The sequence below is a fragment of the Drosophila grimshawi genome, unplaced genomic scaffold (assembly GCF_018153295.1).
Source record: "Drosophila grimshawi isolate 15287-2541.00 unplaced genomic scaffold, ASM1815329v1 contig_1377, whole genome shotgun sequence".
Lineage (NCBI taxonomy): Eukaryota > Metazoa > Arthropoda > Insecta > Diptera > Drosophilidae > Drosophila > Drosophila grimshawi.
Window position 1 is genome coordinate 13,878,346 of NW_025062900.1, and position 19,819 is coordinate 13,898,164.

The following is a 19,819-nucleotide window of genomic DNA, read 5'->3' on the forward strand; positions in this document are numbered from 1 at the left end:
AGCCATTGGTCCGTTTCCAGCAACTCGCAATTGTATTGATTAATTAGTACCACGAACAATATATATTCTGGATTGTTAATACCCGCACATCGACTTTATATATATATATAATGTGCAGTGGAACTAGTCTAGAATTTCAATTTAAAGAAAACACTTAATATTTGTGGTCGTTTTATTCTATAGTTATACATTTATTATGCACACAATACCTATAAAATATATATGTATGTTTATAGTTTATGTATACAGAATATTCTTACATAATATCCATACTATATAAGCCAAGTCAGACAGACTATGACAGACCTTTGACATGCTGCGGTACATCGCAACTTAAGTTATTCATCCACAATGTACTAGAGTGTTTATTTTAAAAGATCAACAGTGCAAACTTAAAGAAAAGGAAATTATTATAATCATAAGTGAACTAAAATTCATACAGTCCTTCAACTGGCATGTCACATTCGATGCCAATTAATTCAATTAGAAGATCACATTACTAGCTAACATGTTAAATGTGTGTGTGTGAGTGTGTGTGTATGTGTGTGTTAAGAGTATGTTAAATCAACTAAAAGCCATAAGCTAAATATTATTTATTTTCGTTGCTATATAACTATTTGAATTTAGTTACGACAAATGTTACTTGACCGAAAGCGCCTTAATCTATAGCGACTAATGCAGATTTTGGTATGCTAAGCCGGTATTTTATCAACTACGTGAAAACAATTCATCTAATGGGGAGAAGAGTCCTGGATTCTTTTCATGATGAGTGCGCCTAGGTTTATGTGACGACGGCCGAGCGCTTGTCGCGATTCTTGCCACGTGCCACGGAACGTGCCTTGAAAGCGGCGGCATTCATCAGATGCTGCACATGGAAAAGAATATATTTTATATATTGGAATAAATCTCTTATAAATATGTGTATAATTTCAACTTACGCGCTCCAATTTGGACTGTTTGGTTGTAACGTGGCCATTGATGCCAGTGTTTGTCGGTTTCGGCCCCAGCTGGAAAATGTCGCGTATGAATTCGTTCTCCTGCAGCTGTGAGGTAATGCCAGGACCCATAATGGCGCACAGAGACGAATACTGATGGTGTATGGACCAGGCATCCAATGTGAGCGCGTCCTGTCCGAAACGTATATTAATCTCTGGCGAGATATCCTCCTGAAATTCAACAATTACAATTTAGTAAGCTTGGAAACATATTTCATTCACATCATGTCTGGCATTTAATCAGCTTTACTTTATCAGCACAAACAAAATTTAATGTAGAAATTCTCTAAATTAAAAATATTAAAAAAAAAAAAAAAACTAGACTTTTATCTTCTTTGTTTCGTTGATCTTTAAAATGATACAGTCCACATATCAACATGACTATGTGCCGCCAAACACGAAGCGCTACGAGTTCATGAGCCACCTGAAGGGAAAGGATGGCTTTGGTGGCCCCAAAATTGTCGAATGCCAATGCGTTGAGGAGGACAAGATTAAACCGCCGCCGGATGCGATACAGAATTGTGCGGGTGTGGAATGGACAGGCATTGCGCCGATGGGACGTTTAGTGGATCCGCGTCTCATACCCACACAGCTGGCGCAGGATCAGGTGGAGAAAATGGCATTTGCCCCCGAATCGGATTGCCTGAAACTGCAGCCGAATCGTTTTCTCAAAATCTTACGCAACATCTATCCGGATCTGTATGAACGGCTCAAGCTGATGCCCAAGGAGGAGCTGGGCCGCCGGCTAGAAACGAATCGCATGTATACCACCTATCAGATCGACTACAGTGACGTGAACGAGTATCCGGAGGGCATCTACGAGAGCATGAAGCACAAGGATGAAGCATCCAAATTGAAATCGGACAAACTGATGACGCACAAGGCGCCCTGCGCCGAATTCCGCCAAGATGTGATGAAGCAGGTGGAACGGGAAAACACCACCGGCTACGAGGTGAAGGCAGATGAATGCGAACCGGCCTACAAACCGTTCAAGACCACCTTCTCCGACTCGACGCAATTCGTGAACTCGGGCAACAATTCGCATTGGAAGACAACGGGCAGCACATTCCGTAAGGTGCCCAACTTTACCGAATACATGGACTCGATCAGCCGCAACGGCTGCATCATAATGCGCAACAAGCTCCACGATCACTCCAAGTGTCTGGCCAAACATTGTCGGCACGAGATTCGCTTCAACTGCACCGACATGAAGCAGTGAAGAATGGATAGATGTGGATAAGATGATCTTCTGCTCCATGTCTCACTCATTATTTGATTGTGTCATTTCATTTCTCGCGTATAAATTACAAGTGAGCAATTGAAAACGTAATTGATTTTTTGGACAACAGTTTAGGAAATAGTAAGGAATGTGAAAAGATCGTCGCTCGAGTCCTTGATCGATATGAAAAACAATTGTTATTAACTGAAAGTTATCCAAATAGTCAACAAAAAGTTATCTCAATAATGAATTGGTTTCAATTACCCAAATTCTATCGGATTTTACTGTCTTATTAAGTTTCTATATAATAAAGTGAGTTCTGACCCCGCCTGTCTATAGCTATAGCTATAACCTTCGACTGTAGTCCTTGAGGAAACCAAATTGATCACTGAGAAGTTGCCTCTTGTTCAATGACGGGGAACAGAGGAGAGAACAGTTGACTCACCTCCAAATAGCGCAAAACATCTCGGAATGTGGCGCGCTGCGCCTTGCGATCGCGTTTGGCGCGATATTTGTGCGAATCGGTGGCCAGCTGTTTGACAGCAACGCACAGCTCGGCGATGTGCTCATCCATGAAGTTCTCATCATGGGCACGGCCCGATTCGAAAATCAGTGCAATCGTCTCACCGGCGGCCATGCGAACATCCAAATGCGGTGATTGCAAGAGACCCAAAAACTTCTTAATCGACCTGCAAATGGAAATGGAAATTTTGTTGTGAGTGACAATCTTTGTGTGTTATTTGCCGATAGATTACTTACGGAAACTTGTGCTCTCCAGTGGTCATCAGGGAGACAAAGTCGCCCGAGGGAATGAGGGTTAGGAGCAAACCCCATGCGGACAGAGCCTCGGAATGCAGGGCACCTGCCTCGGCCGTTACGGAAATGGGTGTCTTGTCGTCGCCGCGCAGATAGCTGCCGGCAAAGATGGTCTCGAAGATCTGCATCAGACGCACCAGTTCGCCAACATCCTCGCAGTCCACAAAGTTGAGCAGGCCCAAGGCTGTGCAGCATTTGGCACGGGCATCGTAATTAACCGACTTGTCCAGCAAGGTGGTCAGCAGGAACTGGCTCATGTCCTTGGACATTCTCTCCTCGCCGCCCAATTGCAGCACCAGCAGCGGTGCGAGGCGGGCACCCCACAACTGTTCCTGGCCCTTACCGCGGCGAACGCTCTTCTCCACAAAGTCCATCACTGTCATTTTGCGATCGTCAACGTAATCGGGCATATAGCGATGCATCAGCAGCTCACAGATGGACTGCAGTGCCTGGAGGCGTGTCTGTGCCGACTTCTCGGTGGCCTGTTCCAGTGCCTTATCGAATTTCTCCTCGAACTGCTCCATGGACCGCTCCTTGATCAGCTCCTCAGCACCCTCCGATGAGGTTTGAACCATCGAAACGTTCGAATAAACGCTCACATTGTCAAAGGACTCGTCCTCAGAGTTTGTGTCGCTGGTGCGATCTGTGGAAGCTAATAAGGCAAACGTTTCAATTGATGCTCAACATGGCTAATGTGCTGCCTAAACTGTTAAGACTACTTTCAATTTCTTTGACTTGGTCTAAACTTATATCAATCTGTATCACATCGTGCCATTGCTTTCTAAACTGTATAAAATCGTTTAACATTCGTTCTGTTAATGTGCAGAGCACAACAGAAATGTACATCAACAGTGCTGCTCAAACTGTCTAAACTTTTCAGGCAGCAGTTTTTGCTCACTGTTAGATGATTTCAAATTTCGCAAATGTCAAATGAAATGACTCAGCTGTGGCCAGCAACAAGCAAAAAAAGAAAATAATGTATCTTTGTATATATGTATTTAGTAAATTGGCAGCACGATAACTTTCCGCCTAGCAGGGTATTTCTTGGCAGACTTTATGTGCACACACCTAAATAAATACTTTGTACGTAATGCATATATTTATATATATATGTATATAAAATGTAACAAAAGGAATTGGGTGCCCGTTTGTCGTGTATTTGGGGCAATTGGACGACCTTCAAACGAAAATGTTGTGCAACAAGTTTTCTTGTTTGCTGCTGCCAAAGAAAAACTCGCTCAACTTTCTACACACACACACACACACACAGACACAACAATTTTCATTTAGCCCACGCCTCTGCTGATTTGGGACAAGGTAATTTCCGGCATTAGGTTTTCATTTTCACAACAGCAACAACAACTTGTTTTGTAATCAAATCAACTTTGAACAGCTGTTGTGAAAAAAATATAATCAACTATTTTGAAAGTTGTTTGGTAAGTTGAGCTTAAGGAGTCTCAAAAACATTTGGAATCTGCCGTACTACAAAAGTTTTGTAATAAAACCTTAAATAAAGAAAAAAGAATTTGATGACAGCATTGTGTGTAGCTGTTTCCGCCCAAAAAGCGTATTTTTCAATAGAAGTAATATATATTTATTTATGAATGCCAACTATGTCACTAGTTGGCATTAGATTTGATGTATATATGTAATGATTTACACATACATGTATACACACATAAATATATAAGCTTCTGACGGTGTGTTTCTTGATAAGCTGGCATTGAATGTTCAGACACTCGAATCGCGTGTAAATACCCTTAACTTATCGAGTGCATCGGGCATTAGAGACTTTGTGAAAAATGTACAAACAAAAAAAAAACAATTAAGTAGCAATCCTATGCTAAAAAAGTATGCTTAATTATATATGCACACCATTTATTTAAAAAAAAAAAATAGAAAATGAAATTCATAACATTTTCACATACAAATTTCCACTCTTTCCCTCCCTATATCAAAGGCAGGGTATTTCATCAGTCACTTCTTCGTGTTGCGGCCATCTGTTTCAGCAGCTGAGCGCGTGCAAGCTTTTTTTTTCGTTTGCCAGCACAGCAACACACAAAAAGTATATATTTCGATGATGATTGCCAAACAGGTTGAAGGCGAAAGCTTTTAAAGCGAACGAAATTTATATGTATTTCATGATATTCAACATTGTTGGATGCGAATGACTAATGCAGATGGCATATAAAGTAAGCAGCAGTGTGCAAAAGGTCAACAGAATTTATAGAAAATATGCATTTCACTACACTACACATAAACACCCACTCAATATCTTTGACTTTATTTCTTTGTTTGACTCACCTTTTCCTGCTCCTGCTCTTTTATTGCGACGCGGCATATTGATGCTGTTGTTGTTGCTATTGCGTTGATCGCTGTGTCCACGAATTTTGTGTTTGCTGTTGCTCGAACTGATCGTGTCTATGATCGGCGTTGTTGTTTTACACACGCGCTCACTAAAAACACAAGCCTTGTAGGGCAGTGTCCTTTTACCCGAAAGAGAGTGAGTGAGAATGCGAGAGAGACTCTACACAAAGATGTCTACACAGACGCGTTTGGCGGCAACTATTGGCGGCTCTTGCACGTGTTTTCTGCTTTTATTGATTTTATATATGCGTTGTGCGTTCAGGAATTTAGGTTAGAATTTTTCTAAGGGATGTTTTACGTTTTTTTTCTTTTGGTTTTTTGTTTATGTACTCTTTGTACTTTTTGAAATTGGAAGAGTTTTAATCAAGACGCAGCTATGCCAAATCTTTTATGTTTCCAATATTGTCTCTGGTGCTGCGCTTGCTGTTCCCTTTTATTGCACAACACGCGTTTAGAAATGTTGAGAACTGATACGCTACTGAACGTTGTTGGTTTGCACGCGCGTTTTTTATTTATGCACTCCAGCTGTTGCTGCTTCTGATTAGAAAAATGTTGGTCGTTGCCTTGTGTTGCCACAAATTTCATGTTTAATTGTAATTGAATTTCGTTGCGACTTCCTTGGCCTTGATACTCTGACTGTTATCGACGTCGACAGCGCCGCCTTTCCGAGGGTGTATTTTGTTCGAGTTGTGAAACTGTTTGCTGTAGCGTTTCAAATAGTTTGTTTCTTTGTTATTGACTCTGGAATTTACAATGCATGCGTGCACGACTTTTACTATGATTCATACAGCTTTTTCAAAAGCTCTGTGTTGTTGATGTGTGTTGTTGAAATAATAATGCAAAATATTAAGCACTTTTCACGTAGCTAGATTTGACGAAATTATAATGACACTTTCAACGCAGTGTTGAGAAGTTCCGCAAAATGTTTATCGCAAATAGTTTATCGAAATTGAAAATTACACCACCTACAGCTCGACGCATGTACTTTGTTGCTAGTGATGAAATTAAATCCTACTTTTTTTGAATTTTATAGTATTTAATAGTCATCAACAAAACTTCTCAAGTAAATATGTATTATTTTTGATTTGATAGGGGATCGAAAAGCAGAGTTGATTCGAATGTGTTCTCATTACCAGATGTTTGATTTGAAAGTAGGCGCGATCCACTGACTGCTTTAAATTTCAGTTTTAGTGCACAGAAGTTAACAAATAAATTTGTTAATTTTGTTTAAACAACGATAACACAATGACTTTAATCTGCTTTATTATATTACGTTATTATATTGGCATCGATTACTATAAATATATCAAATGAAAATTATTAAATGAAATCAGATTTTACATTTATAAAATGACATATAGAGATACAAAAGTATGTAAATGCGATATTCCACTGTACAGTTTAATTAAAGAACTATCTGTAGTTCCGTGTTCTTCTGATTGACTGAATTTTGACAAATAAGATCATTCATCAACTTTTCAGATAAGCTTGCAAAGTTGAAAGTGGATTGAAACCGTTTCAGGAGTACCCTGTATTTGGTATCGATATGTCGATACCGATACGACATTGCGCATTGCAATAAATATCGCTAGTTTCATTGAATCGATATTTTCTCTCACATTTATTCATTTCCATAGTATGTTTGTTATTTATTGCAAAACGAATTAAAAACAAGTGGCAGGCAGTCAGCAAACTGACTGGGTTGCTGCTTCGGTGTTCGCTTAAACCAATCGCCGCCAATGCCTATAAGTTGTCGTTATCACTAAGTGATTGTTTAGTACACAACAACAGCAGCCGCAGAAGCATTAGCAACAGCAGCAGCAACAACAATTTATATTGAACTTCGGCTGTTGAGAACTCGAACTTTGTTACACACCCATACACATGCATCGGCCAGAGTCATTAGATGTGAATCAATAACAAAATAATAAAAAAGCCAACAAAAACAACAGCAACAACACTGCCCGCAAAAGCCTACAGCGTCATTATTTTTTTTGGGTATCTGCACTTGCACAAGATAATTAGGTAATTTGTAAACTGCTTGCGACAGCATCAGTGCCATTCACTTGTGTATGTGTATGTGTGAGTGTGTGTGTTGGTGTTGCTTACATCCATCTGCGAATGAGAGGGGAAAGAGATAAAGGGAGGGGAAGGCGATCGAGCTATTCGCGATTAACGCTTAACCTTAGCCCCACACACATACATATATACAATACAATATCTAATCTGCTGTTTAAGGCCAGTAAAATTCCAATTCGATTTCAGATTTCACACATACACAATTGTAAATATGGCGAGCATCGAGGAACGTTTCCAGGCGGCTGTCAACGTGATCAAGGGACTGCCCAAGAATGGACCCTATCAGCCCAGCACCAGCATGATGTTGAAATTCTATGGGCTCTTCAAGCAGGCATCGGAGGGCGGCTGTGCGCAGAAGAAGCCACCGTTTTGGGATGTTGTCGGACGAGCCAAATGGGATGCATGGAACCGGAATCGTGAGCTGAGCAAGGAGCAGGCGATGCAACGCTATGTGGAGGGTCTGCAGGAAATCATCGAGACAATGTCCTTCACGGAGAACGTGCAAAACTTTGTGGGCAGCCTCGATGGGTTGACCAACATAAATCTGGACGAGCTGGAGCTGGTCTCGCCCGGCATGCGTGAGCTAGCCGAATCACATCCGAACTCACCGTTCCATTCGCGCACAAACAGTCCGCAGCATGGCAGCAGCTCCAACGTGGGCGTTGCAGATCAGCCTCAAAGAAATACGGATTCGCTCATCAATGGCCATCAGACACCGCTGACCAATGGCTACACGTCTACGACGAGCACCGGCTACGCAACGCACAACGACTCCACCAGCAGCAGCAACAACAACAACAACAACAATTACACAAACAACAGCAGCGTGGCCATTGTGGAGCCCTCCGACGATGAATACGACGATCCCTACGACACGATGCTGCCCCAGGAGCTCACACAAGCGATCACACACAATACGGAAATGCTGCGGCAAATCCAGAGCACAGTGGCCACAATGAATTCCGATATGGCTGCTGTGCAGCGACGAGTTCGTAGCATGGAGCAAGCCCTGCTCGAGGTGCGCAATGCGCAAAAGCTGCATGACAAACACAGGAATCCGATCTGGTGGCCATTCAAGGATATCTCGCCGCTTTGGTTCGCTGTGCTGGTGTTGTGGCCTTTCCTCGTACGTCGCCTGACGCGAATGGTGGAAAGCAGACGCCGCTGACGGCGGAAACCTTTCGATTAGCTTTATTCCTATCATAGTTAAATTGTGAGTATTCTTCTTAATTTTCAACTCAAGGCTTGCTAAAACATTCATTTGGTAGAGCTAGGGAATCAAGCTATATTTAGAATCATAATCAAAGTGTGTAAATCGAGAGTTAGTATAAAAAGTTCAACATAATTTTAAACACACTAATTCAAGCTAATATTAAACATAGTTAAATTGTTGGTTTTGTTTATATTGTTTTCAAGTTGTGGCAGCTAAAACATTAAGCTTTAAATATATGTACATTCATAATAAAAGTGCATAAATTCGAGAGAGAAAAAATAAGAATTTTAGTTTCCAGATGTTTATCTTTAATTTCCGATCGAAATCAATTGAGTTCCATATTAATATTTAATATTTAAATGCCAAACAGTTGCCATTGCCATATTAATTGTAAATATTTTTCAAACTCTTTTCAGATACTCTCGGTTATGGGCATTAGCTTTATCTGGCTTGCTTTAATCATCCACAAATGCGCTACACTTTTTGTACAGAGTTGGACTTGTATTTAGTTTTGTCGGTTTATCCAGTTGCAATATGTATATGTTTTATGTATATTTATGTTTTAGTAACACAAGCTATTAGTGACACATTCCCCCTCTCTCCCTCGAAAACACATTTATATTTTTAGTTAGTAAGCCGAAAGTTTTCTGTGCATTTTTTTTGCCCAGGCTGGGCGCGCTTTTGCCTTGGTCCAAAGCGTTGCCTTTTGGTTGAGAGACTGGTGCAATGGTTGTAAAAACAATTTGATTTGTTTGTTAATTATAATTTTTGTAATAAAGTCATATAATATGATTCAAATCACAATGCTCGCTGCCAAGGAATGCTCTTTTTAGTCTTCAGTCGGCTGTGGAGTGATGCGCAAATAGCCTTTGCCGGATGGCACCTGGATCGTCTCGATGCCGTTGGGGAAAAGCTTTGGCACATCGGTCGCTTGCACAGTGGGCAGCACCATGCACTTGCCGCCCTGTTGCCAATCTGCTGGCGTCGCCACGCTCTTAGTTTGTGTCAGCTGCACCGAGTCGATGACGCGCAGAATTTCACTGCAACAACGAAAAACAATTCAGTTACAACACAAGAAACGGTTCGGTTTAAGCTTTAAACTCACTCAAAATTGCGTCCCGTGGTGGCTGGGTATAATATGGATAAGCGCAGCTTTTTCTTCTCATCGATGACGAAGACGGCGCGACAGGTGAGCGGTATGCCTGCCGCATTTAGCTCATCCTTGTCCAGCATATTTAGCTTCAGGGCCAACTCACGCTTGTCATCGGCAATGATGGGATAATCAAAGCTCGCCAGTTCTGCAAGTAAGCCATCAAAATGGGCTCAGACGCAACAGGTTTAATCCCATTGCAGGCAACAACTTACTGCCATAGCTTTTAATGTCCTCAATCCAAGCGTTGTGCGAATCTGCCGTGTCGCAGGACAAAGCAATTGGTTTAATGCCACGATTAACAAACTCGGGAATTAATTGTGCCACCCGTGCAAGTTCCGTGGTGCAAACAGGTGTAAAATCAGCCGGGTGAGAAAAGAGTATGGCCCAACTATCCGACATCCAGTCATAGAAATCGATCTTGCCCAAATTGGTCTGAGCCTCGAAATTGGGAAACTGATCACCAATATTGAGTGCTTTGCCAGCCATTTCTTTTCAGTTTAGTCAATTAAAGTGATTGAACGGAAAAGAGCTATTAGCAAAAATGAAGCGAAATTTGCCGCTGTCAAAAAACTATCGAAAGCGGGCCAGCATCTCTAGCGATAAATAGTTATCGAATATATTGAAGTCAACCATAACAAAAACACTTGATCAACTTAGTTATAACAATAAATTATCAAATAAAATGAGCATGTCGGATCTCAGCATCAGTGGTACTCAAGTCCAGGTGCAGCCGCTCACGCCGCCACCTCCTTCGCCACCGGGCAGGTGGCCCTTTCGCATAACAACAAATGCACCACAAATGCTGGATGCAAACTTGACGCCAGGACGGCGGAAGCTTCAAAAGTGGCTGGGTCGAGTCCTGCGTATCGTCATAACGGATGGCCGAGTGCTGGTTGGATTCTTCAACTGCACAGATCGGGATGCAAACATTGTGCTCTCCATGTGCGCCGAATATTTGGTCGAGGGCCAAGAGCCCCGCTTGCTAGGCAATGTTATGGTGGCCAAAAAGCATATTGTCTCCCTAAATATTGACGAACCTCGGGCGTCAACGGTTCTTTGATTAAATGAAGATTGATTGATATATCGTATATATTGGAAAAATAAAAATGCTCGAAACATGCTTGTACATACAGTAGGTAAGAAAAGTTAGACAACAAAAACCTTGTATTCTTATTAGTCCAATTAGGATCAAAACCCAACAAATATAAAAAGTGTGTGTAAAATGTTGTGTATTTAAACAATAAAAACAATGTAATATTTATAAGTTTATCTCTGCAAAAATCATTTTATGTAATCACAAAGGAAATTAAATTAATCTGACAACAGTTGAGACTTTTCTCGCTCACTGTAAGTTGTTTTTGGAGTCATGTGAATGGCAAATCGACGCGTTGCCAACTTTATTGCAAATACTTAGAATTTCACTATTTATAATAATGTGCGAAGTGTTCATTGAATAGATCAAATAAATAAAAAAAGCTCTACAATTGGAAAAGTTTTTATGAAATTTGAAATTATTTTCAAAGGTGTAACAAATCAGCTGCGAGAATAGTATTTATTTTTGATTGCAATTTTTCGGGATTTTTTGGTGCGTTTATGGAAATGAGTAAAACCAGCGACATCTAAATTGTTGCAAGGCATTAATAATGGCAACACAGCAGTTGAACAATTAATTGGTCGAAAACATTCAACATTCAATTGAGCACAATCAGCGATGGATTTCACGACCTTCGTGAAGCCTTCAAACGGCGGCGTCACCACCGAGCCACACAGCGATACAACGAAATTACAGTTTTGGAAGCATGTCGAATATATTGAGAATCATGGCAAACAGGAGGATGACTACGAGTATTGCATGACCGAATTCCTGCGCATGTCGGGCATCTTCTGGGGCGTGACGGCACTCGATATTATGGGGCAACTGGAGCGTTTAGATCGTAACTCGATCATTGAGTTTGTGAAGCGTTGCCAGTGCCCGATAAGCGGTGGATTTGCCCCATGCGAGGGGCATGATCCGCATCTGCTGTACACGTTGTCAGCGGTGCAAGTGCTGTGCACATATGAGGCTCTGGACACCATCGATTGCGATGCGGTAGTACGTTTTGTGGTTGGCCTGCAGCAGCCGGACGGCAGTTTCTTTGGCGACAAGTGGGGTGAGGTAGACACCAGATTTAGCTTTTGTGCGGTTGCAACATTGACGCTCCTTAAGCGCATGGAGCAGAGCATTGATGTGGAGAAGGCGGTCAAGTTTGTCATGTCGTGCTGCAATCAAACGGATGGCGGATTTGGCTCCAAGCCAGGCGCTGAGTCACATGCGGGTGAGTCAGCAAGCAATCTCTAAAATACATCCATAATCAATATGTCTACTGATTGTAGGACTTATTTATTGCTGCGTGGGCTTCTTGTCGCTGACACAGCGTCTGCATTTGCTGGACGTGGATAAACTGGGCTGGTGGCTTTGTGAGAGGCAGCTGCCATCGGGAGGACTCAATGGGCGGCCAGAGAAGCTGCCCGATGTTTGCTACTCGTGGTGGGTGCTGTCCTCGCTGACCATTATGGGCCGTCTGCATTGGATTAGCTCCGAGAAGCTGCAGCAGTTTATTCTCTCCTGCCAGGATACGGAGACTGGCGGCTTCTCCGATCGTACGGGCAACATGCCCGACATATTCCACACACTCTTCGGCATTGGTGGACTCTCGCTGCTGGGACATTCCGGCCTAAAGGCCATCAATCCCACGCTCTGCATGCCGCAGTATATTATTGATAGGCTGGAGATTAAGCCGCAGGTTCTGTCGCAATAAAAATGCATTCGCGATATTAAGACAAAGAAAGCTAAAGCCAATGATTCGCTTTATGATTAATTTGTATCTCCACTAGAAAACGCCTCCTCAGAAACTGTATCCAAGTTATTACCTTTTTGTATCTACTCACAATATGCCTGTTTGTTATGCATTTTTTAGTTAGCTTTATTTTTAAATAGACAAACACACACACCCACACACATATATATATAGAGATATATATGGCTAAATATGTTGTATATGATTTAAAGCCCATTCTAATATTTGATAAGCAAGCCGTGTACAATTTGTAATTTGTATTTGTAATATTGAGCAGAAGTAAATAAAGACACTATTTAATTATTGCATGCCCATATCTAAGATATTTGAACCGATCGGTACCCAGCATGAAATCCCCTTACAAATCGAATCTACAACTAGGAGAGTATTAAATACATGCAGTAGTCTAATTTGTGAAAAAGTTGTCTCTTGGAAACAATCAAAATGGAGCACACATCTCGTAACTTTCAGAAAGCCATAAACTGTGCAGACATTAAAACATTAAAGCTTGTCACAAATAGTTGCCAGATTCACAATTTAAAACCGTGATCATATCCAAATAAACATTTTGTATTTTATTGCAAAAATAAACTAATAATTATGGATGATTAACCATTTTCAATTAATGTAATAATATTAAACAATTTAAAAATTAGATATGTATGCAGATATATATATATATACACTAGGAAAGTATGGAGTGTAAGACTACGGATACAAATATCGTAACGTATTAATTACAAATATGAGAGACAAAAAAAATGAATCACATAAAATTGGAATTACAAACTAGAAACAAAGATAAGTGTAGTCACAGTGCGGCCTCGAAATAGTAAACGACAAAAAAATAAATGAATTCGCTTTCAATTAAAGACAATTGAAATGAATTTATAGCGCAATAAACATATCAAACTGGCCAGAAACGAGACTATATCTAAAGTGTATCTGTATTAAAGTGAATGGGTGTGTGTGTGTGAATGTGTGTGTGTGTGTGTGTGTAGTATACTTCGATGCACGTCTAAGGCACTCTAGAAACAATTTCAGCTATATATTCGTCTACACACTAATAGAGGGAGTACTAGGAATTATTGAATTTCTCATCGCTGGTCAGCACGTTGTAGGCACAGCCCAAAGCCCAGGAGATTTCATGACCATCGATCTTCTTGTAAAGCTGAAATTAAATTCAAAAACATATTAATTTATATATATATATATTTCAATTAAGAGCGGGATGCTTACCTTGACTTTCTTGCTGTCGTTGAGACCAAATCCTTCGCGCAGCAGCACCGATATGAACGTCAAATCAAAGCACATGAATGGCTGCTCATCATTGGGTATGGCACAGATTTCCTGGGCCTTTTTGCGATAAGCCTCCACGGTTGTTTCGCCGCCCGTTGTGGGATCCACCAAGCCCGATTCGATGGCGCGCTCAAAGTAATAGCTAAATGCAGCAACTGCGTGCTGCTTGAGGGTAAATGGTTTTGGCTTCACCAATGGCATCACTTTGCTCTTGACCAGCTCCAGGCAGGTATCAAAATCGACGACAGGCTGCTCGGCACTGGATTTGATGTTCTCCTTGCCGCTAACCTGATACTTGACATTGCCATAGGTCCACGTGCGATTGGCAATAATGGGATTGACACAGACGCTCTCGACAATCGTATCCTCGTCACTGTAGCCCTTGGTGAAGACGGCATGGCGAGCGGCCATCAGACCCAAACCCAGATAGCTGTGTGTGAACACATTGATCTTCTTGCTGGAGGTGACCACCTCGTGCATATACTTGTCATAAACGGGCACCTGTTCCGGATCCGTTGGCGAGAAGGTCACCTGTGTGCTGCCGCCACCCAAATCCAAGGCAGCTGCTTGATTCGTCTTGGACAGGCGGCCGAGCAAGAAGTTAACCGTGAACCAACTGAAGATGCCCTCATCGGTGCCATCCATAATCTCGACCGCGTCGATGTCCACACTAAACTCCGACTTGGCAAACAAATCGCGCACAGCATTCAACAGATTCTCCGCCTTGCTCTGCGGCAGCAGACGCAATCCGGCGGTGGCCTTCAGCACCAGCGGCGTGGACGACCAATGCTCCTTTGGTATGAAGGCGCGTGCCTCGTCCAGCAGCAGTTTGATGGAGTGTGCACCATCTGCAGGATTATCGGCGAACGAGCTTAGACCCGGTTTGCGCTCCTTGAACAGCTCCTCGTACAGCACCAGATTGTTGTCGATGAAGCTGCGATTGAATTTGTACGCCAGCACCCGAGATCCTGTGGAGCCAGCATCGATGATCGCCGCATACTGCACCTTGCTGTAGCCCAGCTTGGAGGCCAGACGCGCCAAATACGGACTCGCATTGTCCGAGATGAAGCCTGCAGCATTGGGTTCATTATGTTTTTCGTGTTTCATTGGCGTCGTTGGTGGTTTCATTGTGGTTCGCGGTGTGTGATCCGTGTGGGTCGATTGATGATAACGCATGGAGACAGTGGGAGAATCAGAGGTTTTAGTTAATATGTTAGTCACAGTGGCTGGAAAGGGGTCTGCTTGCGCAAAATACAAATGATACACACCAAAGACGAACAGCAGCAAAAGGACAGATACAATTAGACAGAGAAATGAGAGCTTTAGGCCGCTGGTCACACCGCCACGTCCATTTCCGTTTCCGTTGCCGCTGTTCTTGCGGCGATTTGCCTGCGGCAATTTATCATCGCTAGCCAGCTGCATAATAAAGAAAACAATAATAATAACAAAAGAGAAATAATAACACAATTAGTAAAATAGTTTTTTATTTGTACAATTTTCAAGTGATTCTGTTTTTGGTTTTCTTTTTTTTTTTGTTAATTATTTGCTAATGAGGAGCGCAACGTTCTACCAGTTTGTATTCGTATCTCATTGCGGCTCGTTTGCTGTCTATAAATAAGCAGCATTTTCGTTGAAACACATTTTGGCTGCCGCGTCAGTTGTTTGCACTACTCTGCCTGTTTTCTTTCTTTTTATGTTACGTTCATCAACGTATGCAACTCGCTGCTCGATTATTATTTGTGTGTTCTTATCTGCCATTTGGCAGGTAATGTATTTTTGTTGTTGCTGTTTCTGTTACGGTTTCTGCTCATTGGCAGCAGGCAGCGAGGGCTGCACTACATTTGGTTATCGATATATTGCGGACCCAGGGCTGCCACAAATCAATAAGCTTTGCTAACTTTTCTAGTGTGCTACAAACAAAATTGTTATATTTGGCTATGTATTTTTAATACTCATCATAAATTTGTTAGACAAAAAACGTATTGAACAAAAAATATATATAATATAATGTATAATAAAAGTTGTTATTTTTTCAGAATTAAATTCATCACATTGTTTTAAATAACTGATAATAACTTTAAATTATCTGATATTTGAAGAAAGAATGCGATTGGGTGCAGATAAAATAATAATAAAATGAGTATAATTATTAAATAATAACAAATAATTTTGATAACAAACATAGTTTAGATAACAGAATAACTATCTGAATATCATTATGCAATAGTAGCAATTTTAGTCGAATGAAATTCTTTGCAATAGAACGAAATACATAAATCTTATCGCTTTTCAGATAATACAGTTTATAATGATGAGTGTGCTTTTAACTTCACATAATCATTTTCCTCATTTTTCACATGAAAACTTGTTTTAGCGGAATACATATAACTTATATATATTCAAGTCTCGTTCAATGTGTATAATGCGTAAATTATTTAAATCCATTTGTAGCTAAACAAAGCAAAGACTAAAACAAATAAAAAACTGTCTAGTCATGCTAAGTTACGATTTTTGAAATTGAAGCGATTTTTTTTTTTGTTTGTTTCGTTTTGAAGGCCATCGTGTAATGGAAATCTGTAGACAAGCTATGGCACTATATGATAAGATATTCGCATGCAACTTGCCTTGGTTCGGTTGTTGTTGGTTTGCTTAAGTATCTTTTAGATTGATTAAATATTGTCGCTGCAAACGAAAAAAGGCAACTGGCGAAATTTTCAATTCCGTTTATTTAGACAATTGTTTTTTTTAGCGCTGATGCCGCCAAAAAAAAAAAAAGAAACTAATTGACTTTAGTGTCGTCTCTTTAGTTGGCAACATCAATTGTTTATATATACTTATAATAAATATAGTACATCTACTATTTAATTAGCATGTCAATTCCAAATGCTCTTTTAAAATGCTTAAACTCGTGTGTATTTCAACATCTGCTCAAAGGTTGAGTTTGAGGCGTCCTTTCCTTAATCGATATCAAATACAAAAATCAATTGATAGTTAAAACGTGCGCCTGGTCAAATACAAATATTTCCATTTTACACACATATATATATATATATATACATATGAATTAATGTATATTAGTATTGTGACGATGGGGGTTGAAATTGTGTTTGCTCGAGTGCTTTTTGCTTATCAGTCGTCATTATGAAAATGGCCCCGCGTTGAGAAATATGTATTTCATCAGACTTTACCACTTTTTGCCCATACTGCTTACGTTGGCCACGTAAGGGTTAATCTTGCACACATACATCCATCGATGTAGTTGAAACTGCAAAGTGCAACCTGTTTCGGTGCCCACGCCGGCATCTCAAAAAAAGAAGAAGAAATAGACATGTTTTCCGAGCATTTGTTTGCCATCTCGAAGGGAATGCAATTGAGTTTGCCCAATAAAATCGTCTTGCATGCCAACAATTTAACGACCTTGCTGCTAATCGCCGCACTTACGGAAATTTAACCGGCGGCGACCGGGAATTTGTGGCGTGCGTAACTATTTTAATTATGTAAATCACCCGATAATATATTCTTTTCTATGTACGAGTATGTATACAAGAAAGCGGTAAGCCAGTTGGACAGCTTTTCAAGCGCAGAAAAACGAACATTTAATTTTGAATGGTAATGCCAAAACAGATGTTAACATTTTGCTTAAAAATTATAAGACATCAAAGCAGCACCTTTAAATAAACGTTTATGAATATTGTCTTCTCTGATTAACTTTAATTATCAAATATTTTTGCTGCATTTTCATAAACATGATTTTCAAATCTTTGCTCGAAAAAAAAACGAAAGCAGCATTTATTAAACGTTTAAAAATGTGCAATACAAATATATGAAAATGTTGTCTAACATTGTGATTAACTGCTACTATTTAAAGCTATTAACTAATTCCCCCAAATACATCTACACACATAAATTAGCTGTAAGAAATGTATAATATTCAGATACACCGGTCGCGCTAAACAAAAAGAAATAACAAAACCGGGCCAAAATAGACAGCAGCAATTAATTGAATATCTAAATAGATTTTGGCACAATTATGTATTGGGGTGTTTGTGTGTGTGTTGTGAAGCGCGCCGAAATGAGTATTTAAAAACAAATTACGCTCACTTTGCCCTTTAACCTTTGCCTACCTTCCGCTTTCGCACATCGGTGGTTGTCATTGTGTTGATATATGTTTTTTTTATTTGTACTAAATCGTTTATAAGCTCTATAAATTGTAAACTTTATTCACTAACACATTCGTATATGTTTGGCAACCGGTAACCACTTAGTGGATCTCAAATTGCGATTGCTTTACGCTTAAAATTAGAAATAACTAAACGGCAACAGAACACGTCACGCACGAAATGGCGTACTAAATTAAACTACAGGTCCGAAATCAGCTGTTGCTGTTTTAAGTGTTCCGAACAGTGTTGGGTAAGTACACGTGCAAACATGTTATGGGCACCCAGCAACAGCTGTCTTAACACTAGTATTAACAGTATTGTTAAAGGTTTCCTATATTGCAGTTACGGCCAGCATGAATAATTTATTTTATTAATCATGATTTAAGATTTTTATTTTAAGGCGCTTTGTTTAGCAATATATTTTAATATATTAATATTAATAATACAGGGAAATATGCCTGTTATTAACATGTATTTACTGCAGACTCAGTGTTGATTGAATCAGTATTTTTTTTTGCAGTATATCTTCGATAAATAGTTGTTGGTCGGCTTACGCTTTTACTGTTTCCCTTTGATTCTCTCAAAGAACGTATCGTTTTTCAAATAGTCTCGACCGGTCACACTGCAGTTAGTACCAAAACAAATGCCGTTCGGAGAAGTCGCGCGCGTGTCTGTGTTGCGCCGCGAGCGTTGTGGAAAAAGTATTTATCAAAATTTCGTTCAATTTCACAAAACAACTCAAAATAGCACAATCCAATGTAAAGTAATAAATTTAAATATTTCTGAAATAAAACTAAGTCATAGTTTCAAATTGATTAACAACAAATCAAATGGCCCTAGGCAAAAATCTCCGTGCATGTTTTTGTTGCAGAATCGTAGAAATGTGGGTGTAGTTGTGAGCCATATGAATATGTGTATGTGAATGCGTAGTGGAATTACAAAATGCAAGCAATGATAAATAAAATAAGCGTAGTTCAAAAATTCAATTCTGGCTGCATAAGAAACAGAAGCTAATGCGAATGTTAATTCAAGCAGCGTAAAACAACAAAAGTTGTAAAGCAAATAGCAAATGTGGGGCCTGCATGTGTGTGTGTGCGTGTGTGTAACAGCGACAAGAGCGCAATAAGATAAAATTGAAGGTTATTCTCTACAAAAGCAAGAAAACAAAACAACAAAATACAAGTGCTTGTTCATATGTATGTGTGAGAGAGTGGAAGAGAGACAGAGAGAGAGAGAGGCACACACACACACACACAGAAATAGGGAGCGCGCACGCTCACTCAAAGAAAGCAGCGCACAAAAGCAAATGCTGTAAATGTCAATAAACTCTGCAAAGGTGAGGAAAAACGCAACGCAAGAGTAGCTTGCCAGTGGCAGAGGCAGCGGCAGAGCAGCAGCGCACTGCTCTGCTGCCGTGTAAAATGAAACCCAGCAGCAGCAAAGAAAGCAGCCAACAAGCAAGTGCAAAAAAGAACAGCCCACACATACACACACACATTCCACATACACGTACATATACATGTACAATTGCAAAGAAAGCGCACGTATATATATATATATATATGTGTGTGTGTGTGCTTGTGTGATTCTTATTGGATGGCGTAGCAAACGAAAAAAAATATATCTGGTTTTCAGCTTGCAGCTTCCGCGTTTGGCTGTGCCTTGCAACTTCAACAGTTGC

General features: G+C 40.3%; 7 protein-coding genes across 10 annotated transcripts; 4 read left to right on the top strand and 3 right to left on the bottom strand.

Annotated features, from left to right (window-relative positions):
• Window positions 1–154: 154 nt before the first annotated feature.
• LOC6561912 (interferon-related developmental regulator 1) lies at window positions 155–6,320 on the bottom strand. Its single transcript, XM_032735891.2, has 5 exons — window positions 5,335–6,320; window positions 2,974–3,682; window positions 2,660–2,903; window positions 939–1,166; window positions 155–865 (listed from the first exon to the last, which is right to left on the bottom strand). Exons 1-5 carry the CDS (start codon window positions 5,369–5,371, stop codon window positions 782–784), a joined length of 1,302 nt encoding a protein of 433 aa, XP_032591782.1. The 5' UTR covers window positions 5,372–6,320; the 3' UTR covers window positions 155–781.
• Window positions 1,217–2,325, top strand: LOC6562285. The gene has a single exon (XM_001988191.2). It carries the CDS (start codon window positions 1,351–1,353, stop codon window positions 2,212–2,214), a length of 864 nt encoding a protein of 287 aa, XP_001988227.1. The 5' UTR covers window positions 1,217–1,350; the 3' UTR covers window positions 2,215–2,325.
• Window positions 6,321–6,987: 667 nt separating the features above from the next.
• On the top strand, window positions 6,988–9,493 carry LOC6561911 (acyl-CoA-binding domain-containing protein 5). Its single transcript, XM_001988189.2, has 3 exons — window positions 6,988–7,422; window positions 7,663–8,689; window positions 9,106–9,493. The coding sequence occupies exon 2, from the start codon at window positions 7,688–7,690 to the stop codon at window positions 8,642–8,644; it is 957 nt and encodes a 318-aa protein (XP_001988225.1). The 5' UTR covers window positions 6,988–7,422; window positions 7,663–7,687; the 3' UTR covers window positions 8,645–8,689; window positions 9,106–9,493.
• LOC6562447 (peroxiredoxin-6) lies at window positions 9,432–10,414 on the bottom strand. The gene is made up of 3 exons (XM_001988188.2): window positions 10,055–10,414; window positions 9,795–9,987; window positions 9,432–9,729 (listed from the first exon to the last, which is right to left on the bottom strand). Exons 1-3 carry the CDS (start codon window positions 10,326–10,328, stop codon window positions 9,519–9,521), a joined length of 678 nt encoding a protein of 225 aa, XP_001988224.1. The 5' UTR covers window positions 10,329–10,414; the 3' UTR covers window positions 9,432–9,518.
• A 74-nt stretch (window positions 10,415–10,488) lies between these two features.
• LOC6562446 (N-alpha-acetyltransferase 38-B, NatC auxiliary subunit) lies at window positions 10,489–11,067 on the top strand. The gene has a single exon (XM_001988187.3). The coding sequence runs from the start codon at window positions 10,525–10,527 to the stop codon at window positions 10,900–10,902; it is 378 nt and encodes a 125-aa protein (XP_001988223.2). The 5' UTR covers window positions 10,489–10,524; the 3' UTR covers window positions 10,903–11,067.
• A 364-nt stretch (window positions 11,068–11,431) lies between these two features.
• LOC6562800 (geranylgeranyl transferase type-2 subunit beta) lies at window positions 11,432–12,995 on the top strand. Its single transcript, XM_001988186.3, has 2 exons — window positions 11,432–12,157; window positions 12,216–12,995. The coding sequence occupies exons 1-2, from the start codon at window positions 11,554–11,556 to the stop codon at window positions 12,638–12,640; spliced, it is 1,029 nt and encodes a 342-aa protein (XP_001988222.1). The 5' UTR covers window positions 11,432–11,553; the 3' UTR covers window positions 12,641–12,995.
• Window positions 12,996–13,074: 79 nt separating this feature from the next.
• Window positions 13,075–18,335, bottom strand: LOC6562799 (ectonucleoside triphosphate diphosphohydrolase 5). Of its 4 annotated transcripts, none has more exons than XM_032735738.2 (4): window positions 18,103–18,335; window positions 15,247–15,394; window positions 13,919–15,048; window positions 13,239–13,850 (listed from the first exon to the last, which is right to left on the bottom strand). In XM_032735738.2, exons 1-4 carry the CDS (start codon window positions 18,130–18,132, stop codon window positions 13,758–13,760), a joined length of 1,401 nt encoding a protein of 466 aa, XP_032591629.1. In that variant the 5' UTR covers window positions 18,133–18,335; the 3' UTR covers window positions 13,239–13,757. The 4 variants fall into 4 exon arrangements, with proteins under 4 accessions (XP_032591627.1, XP_032591628.1, XP_032591629.1 ...); XM_001988185.3 differs by lacking the exon at window positions 18,103–18,335 and adding an exon at window positions 15,549–15,732 and having other exon boundaries at window positions 13,241–13,850; XM_032735736.2 differs by having other exon boundaries at window positions 13,075–13,850; window positions 13,919–15,394; window positions 18,103–18,284.
• Between the last annotated feature and the right edge of the window lie 1,484 nt (window positions 18,336–19,819).

What these genes read in the sequence shown, in the direction of transcription:
- LOC6562800 (XM_001988186.3), top strand. Translation starts at nt 11,554, where the DNA reads ATGGATTTCACGACCTTCGTGAAGCCTTCAAACGGCGGCGTCACCACC. An exon ending in AGGCGCTGAGTCACATGCGG is followed by an intron (nt 12,158 to 12,215) that starts GTGAGTCAGCAA and finishes TACTGATTGTAG; the next exon opens with GACTTATTTATTGCTGCGTG.
- LOC6562447 (XM_001988188.2), bottom strand. Translation starts at nt 10,328, where the DNA reads ATGGCTGGCAAAGCACTCAATATTGGTGATCAGTTTCCCAATTTCGAG. An exon ending in GGACATTAAAAGCTATGGCA is followed by an intron (nt 9,988 to 10,054) that starts GTAAGTTGTTGC and finishes GCTTACTTGCAG; the next exon opens with AACTGGCGAGCTTTGATTAT. An exon ending in ACCACGGGACGCAATTTTGA is followed by an intron (nt 9,730 to 9,794) that starts GTGAGTTTAAAG and finishes TCGTTGTTGCAG; the next exon opens with TGAAATTCTGCGCGTCATCG.
- LOC6561911 (XM_001988189.2), top strand. Translation starts at nt 7,688, where the DNA reads ATGGCGAGCATCGAGGAACGTTTCCAGGCGGCTGTCAACGTGATCAAG.
- LOC6562446 (XM_001988187.3), top strand. Translation starts at nt 10,525, where the DNA reads ATGAGCATGTCGGATCTCAGCATCAGTGGTACTCAAGTCCAGGTGCAG.
- LOC6561912 (XM_032735891.2), bottom strand. Translation starts at nt 5,371, where the DNA reads ATGCCGCGTCGCAATAAAAGAGCAGGAGCAGGAAAAG. An exon ending in AAGAGCAGGAGCAGGAAAAG is followed by an intron (nt 3,683 to 5,334) that starts GTGAGTCAAACA and finishes TTGCCTTATTAG; the next exon opens with CTTCCACAGATCGCACCAGC. An exon ending in ACTGGAGAGCACAAGTTTCC is followed by an intron (nt 2,904 to 2,973) that starts GTAAGTAATCTA and finishes TTCCATTTGCAG; the next exon opens with GTCGATTAAGAAGTTTTTGG.
- LOC6562799 (XM_032735736.2), bottom strand. Translation starts at nt 18,132, where the DNA reads ATGACAACCACCGATGTGCGAAAGCGGAAG. An exon ending in CCGATGTGCGAAAGCGGAAG is followed by an intron (nt 15,395 to 18,102) that starts GTAGGCAAAGGT and finishes TTTATTATGCAG; the next exon opens with CTGGCTAGCGATGATAAATT. An exon ending in ACGACAGCAAGAAAGTCAAG is followed by an intron (nt 13,851 to 13,918) that starts GTAAGCATCCCG and finishes ATTTAATTTCAG; the next exon opens with CTTTACAAGAAGATCGATGG.
- LOC6562285 (XM_001988191.2), top strand. Translation starts at nt 1,351, where the DNA reads ATGATACAGTCCACATATCAACATGACTATGTGCCGCCAAACACGAAG.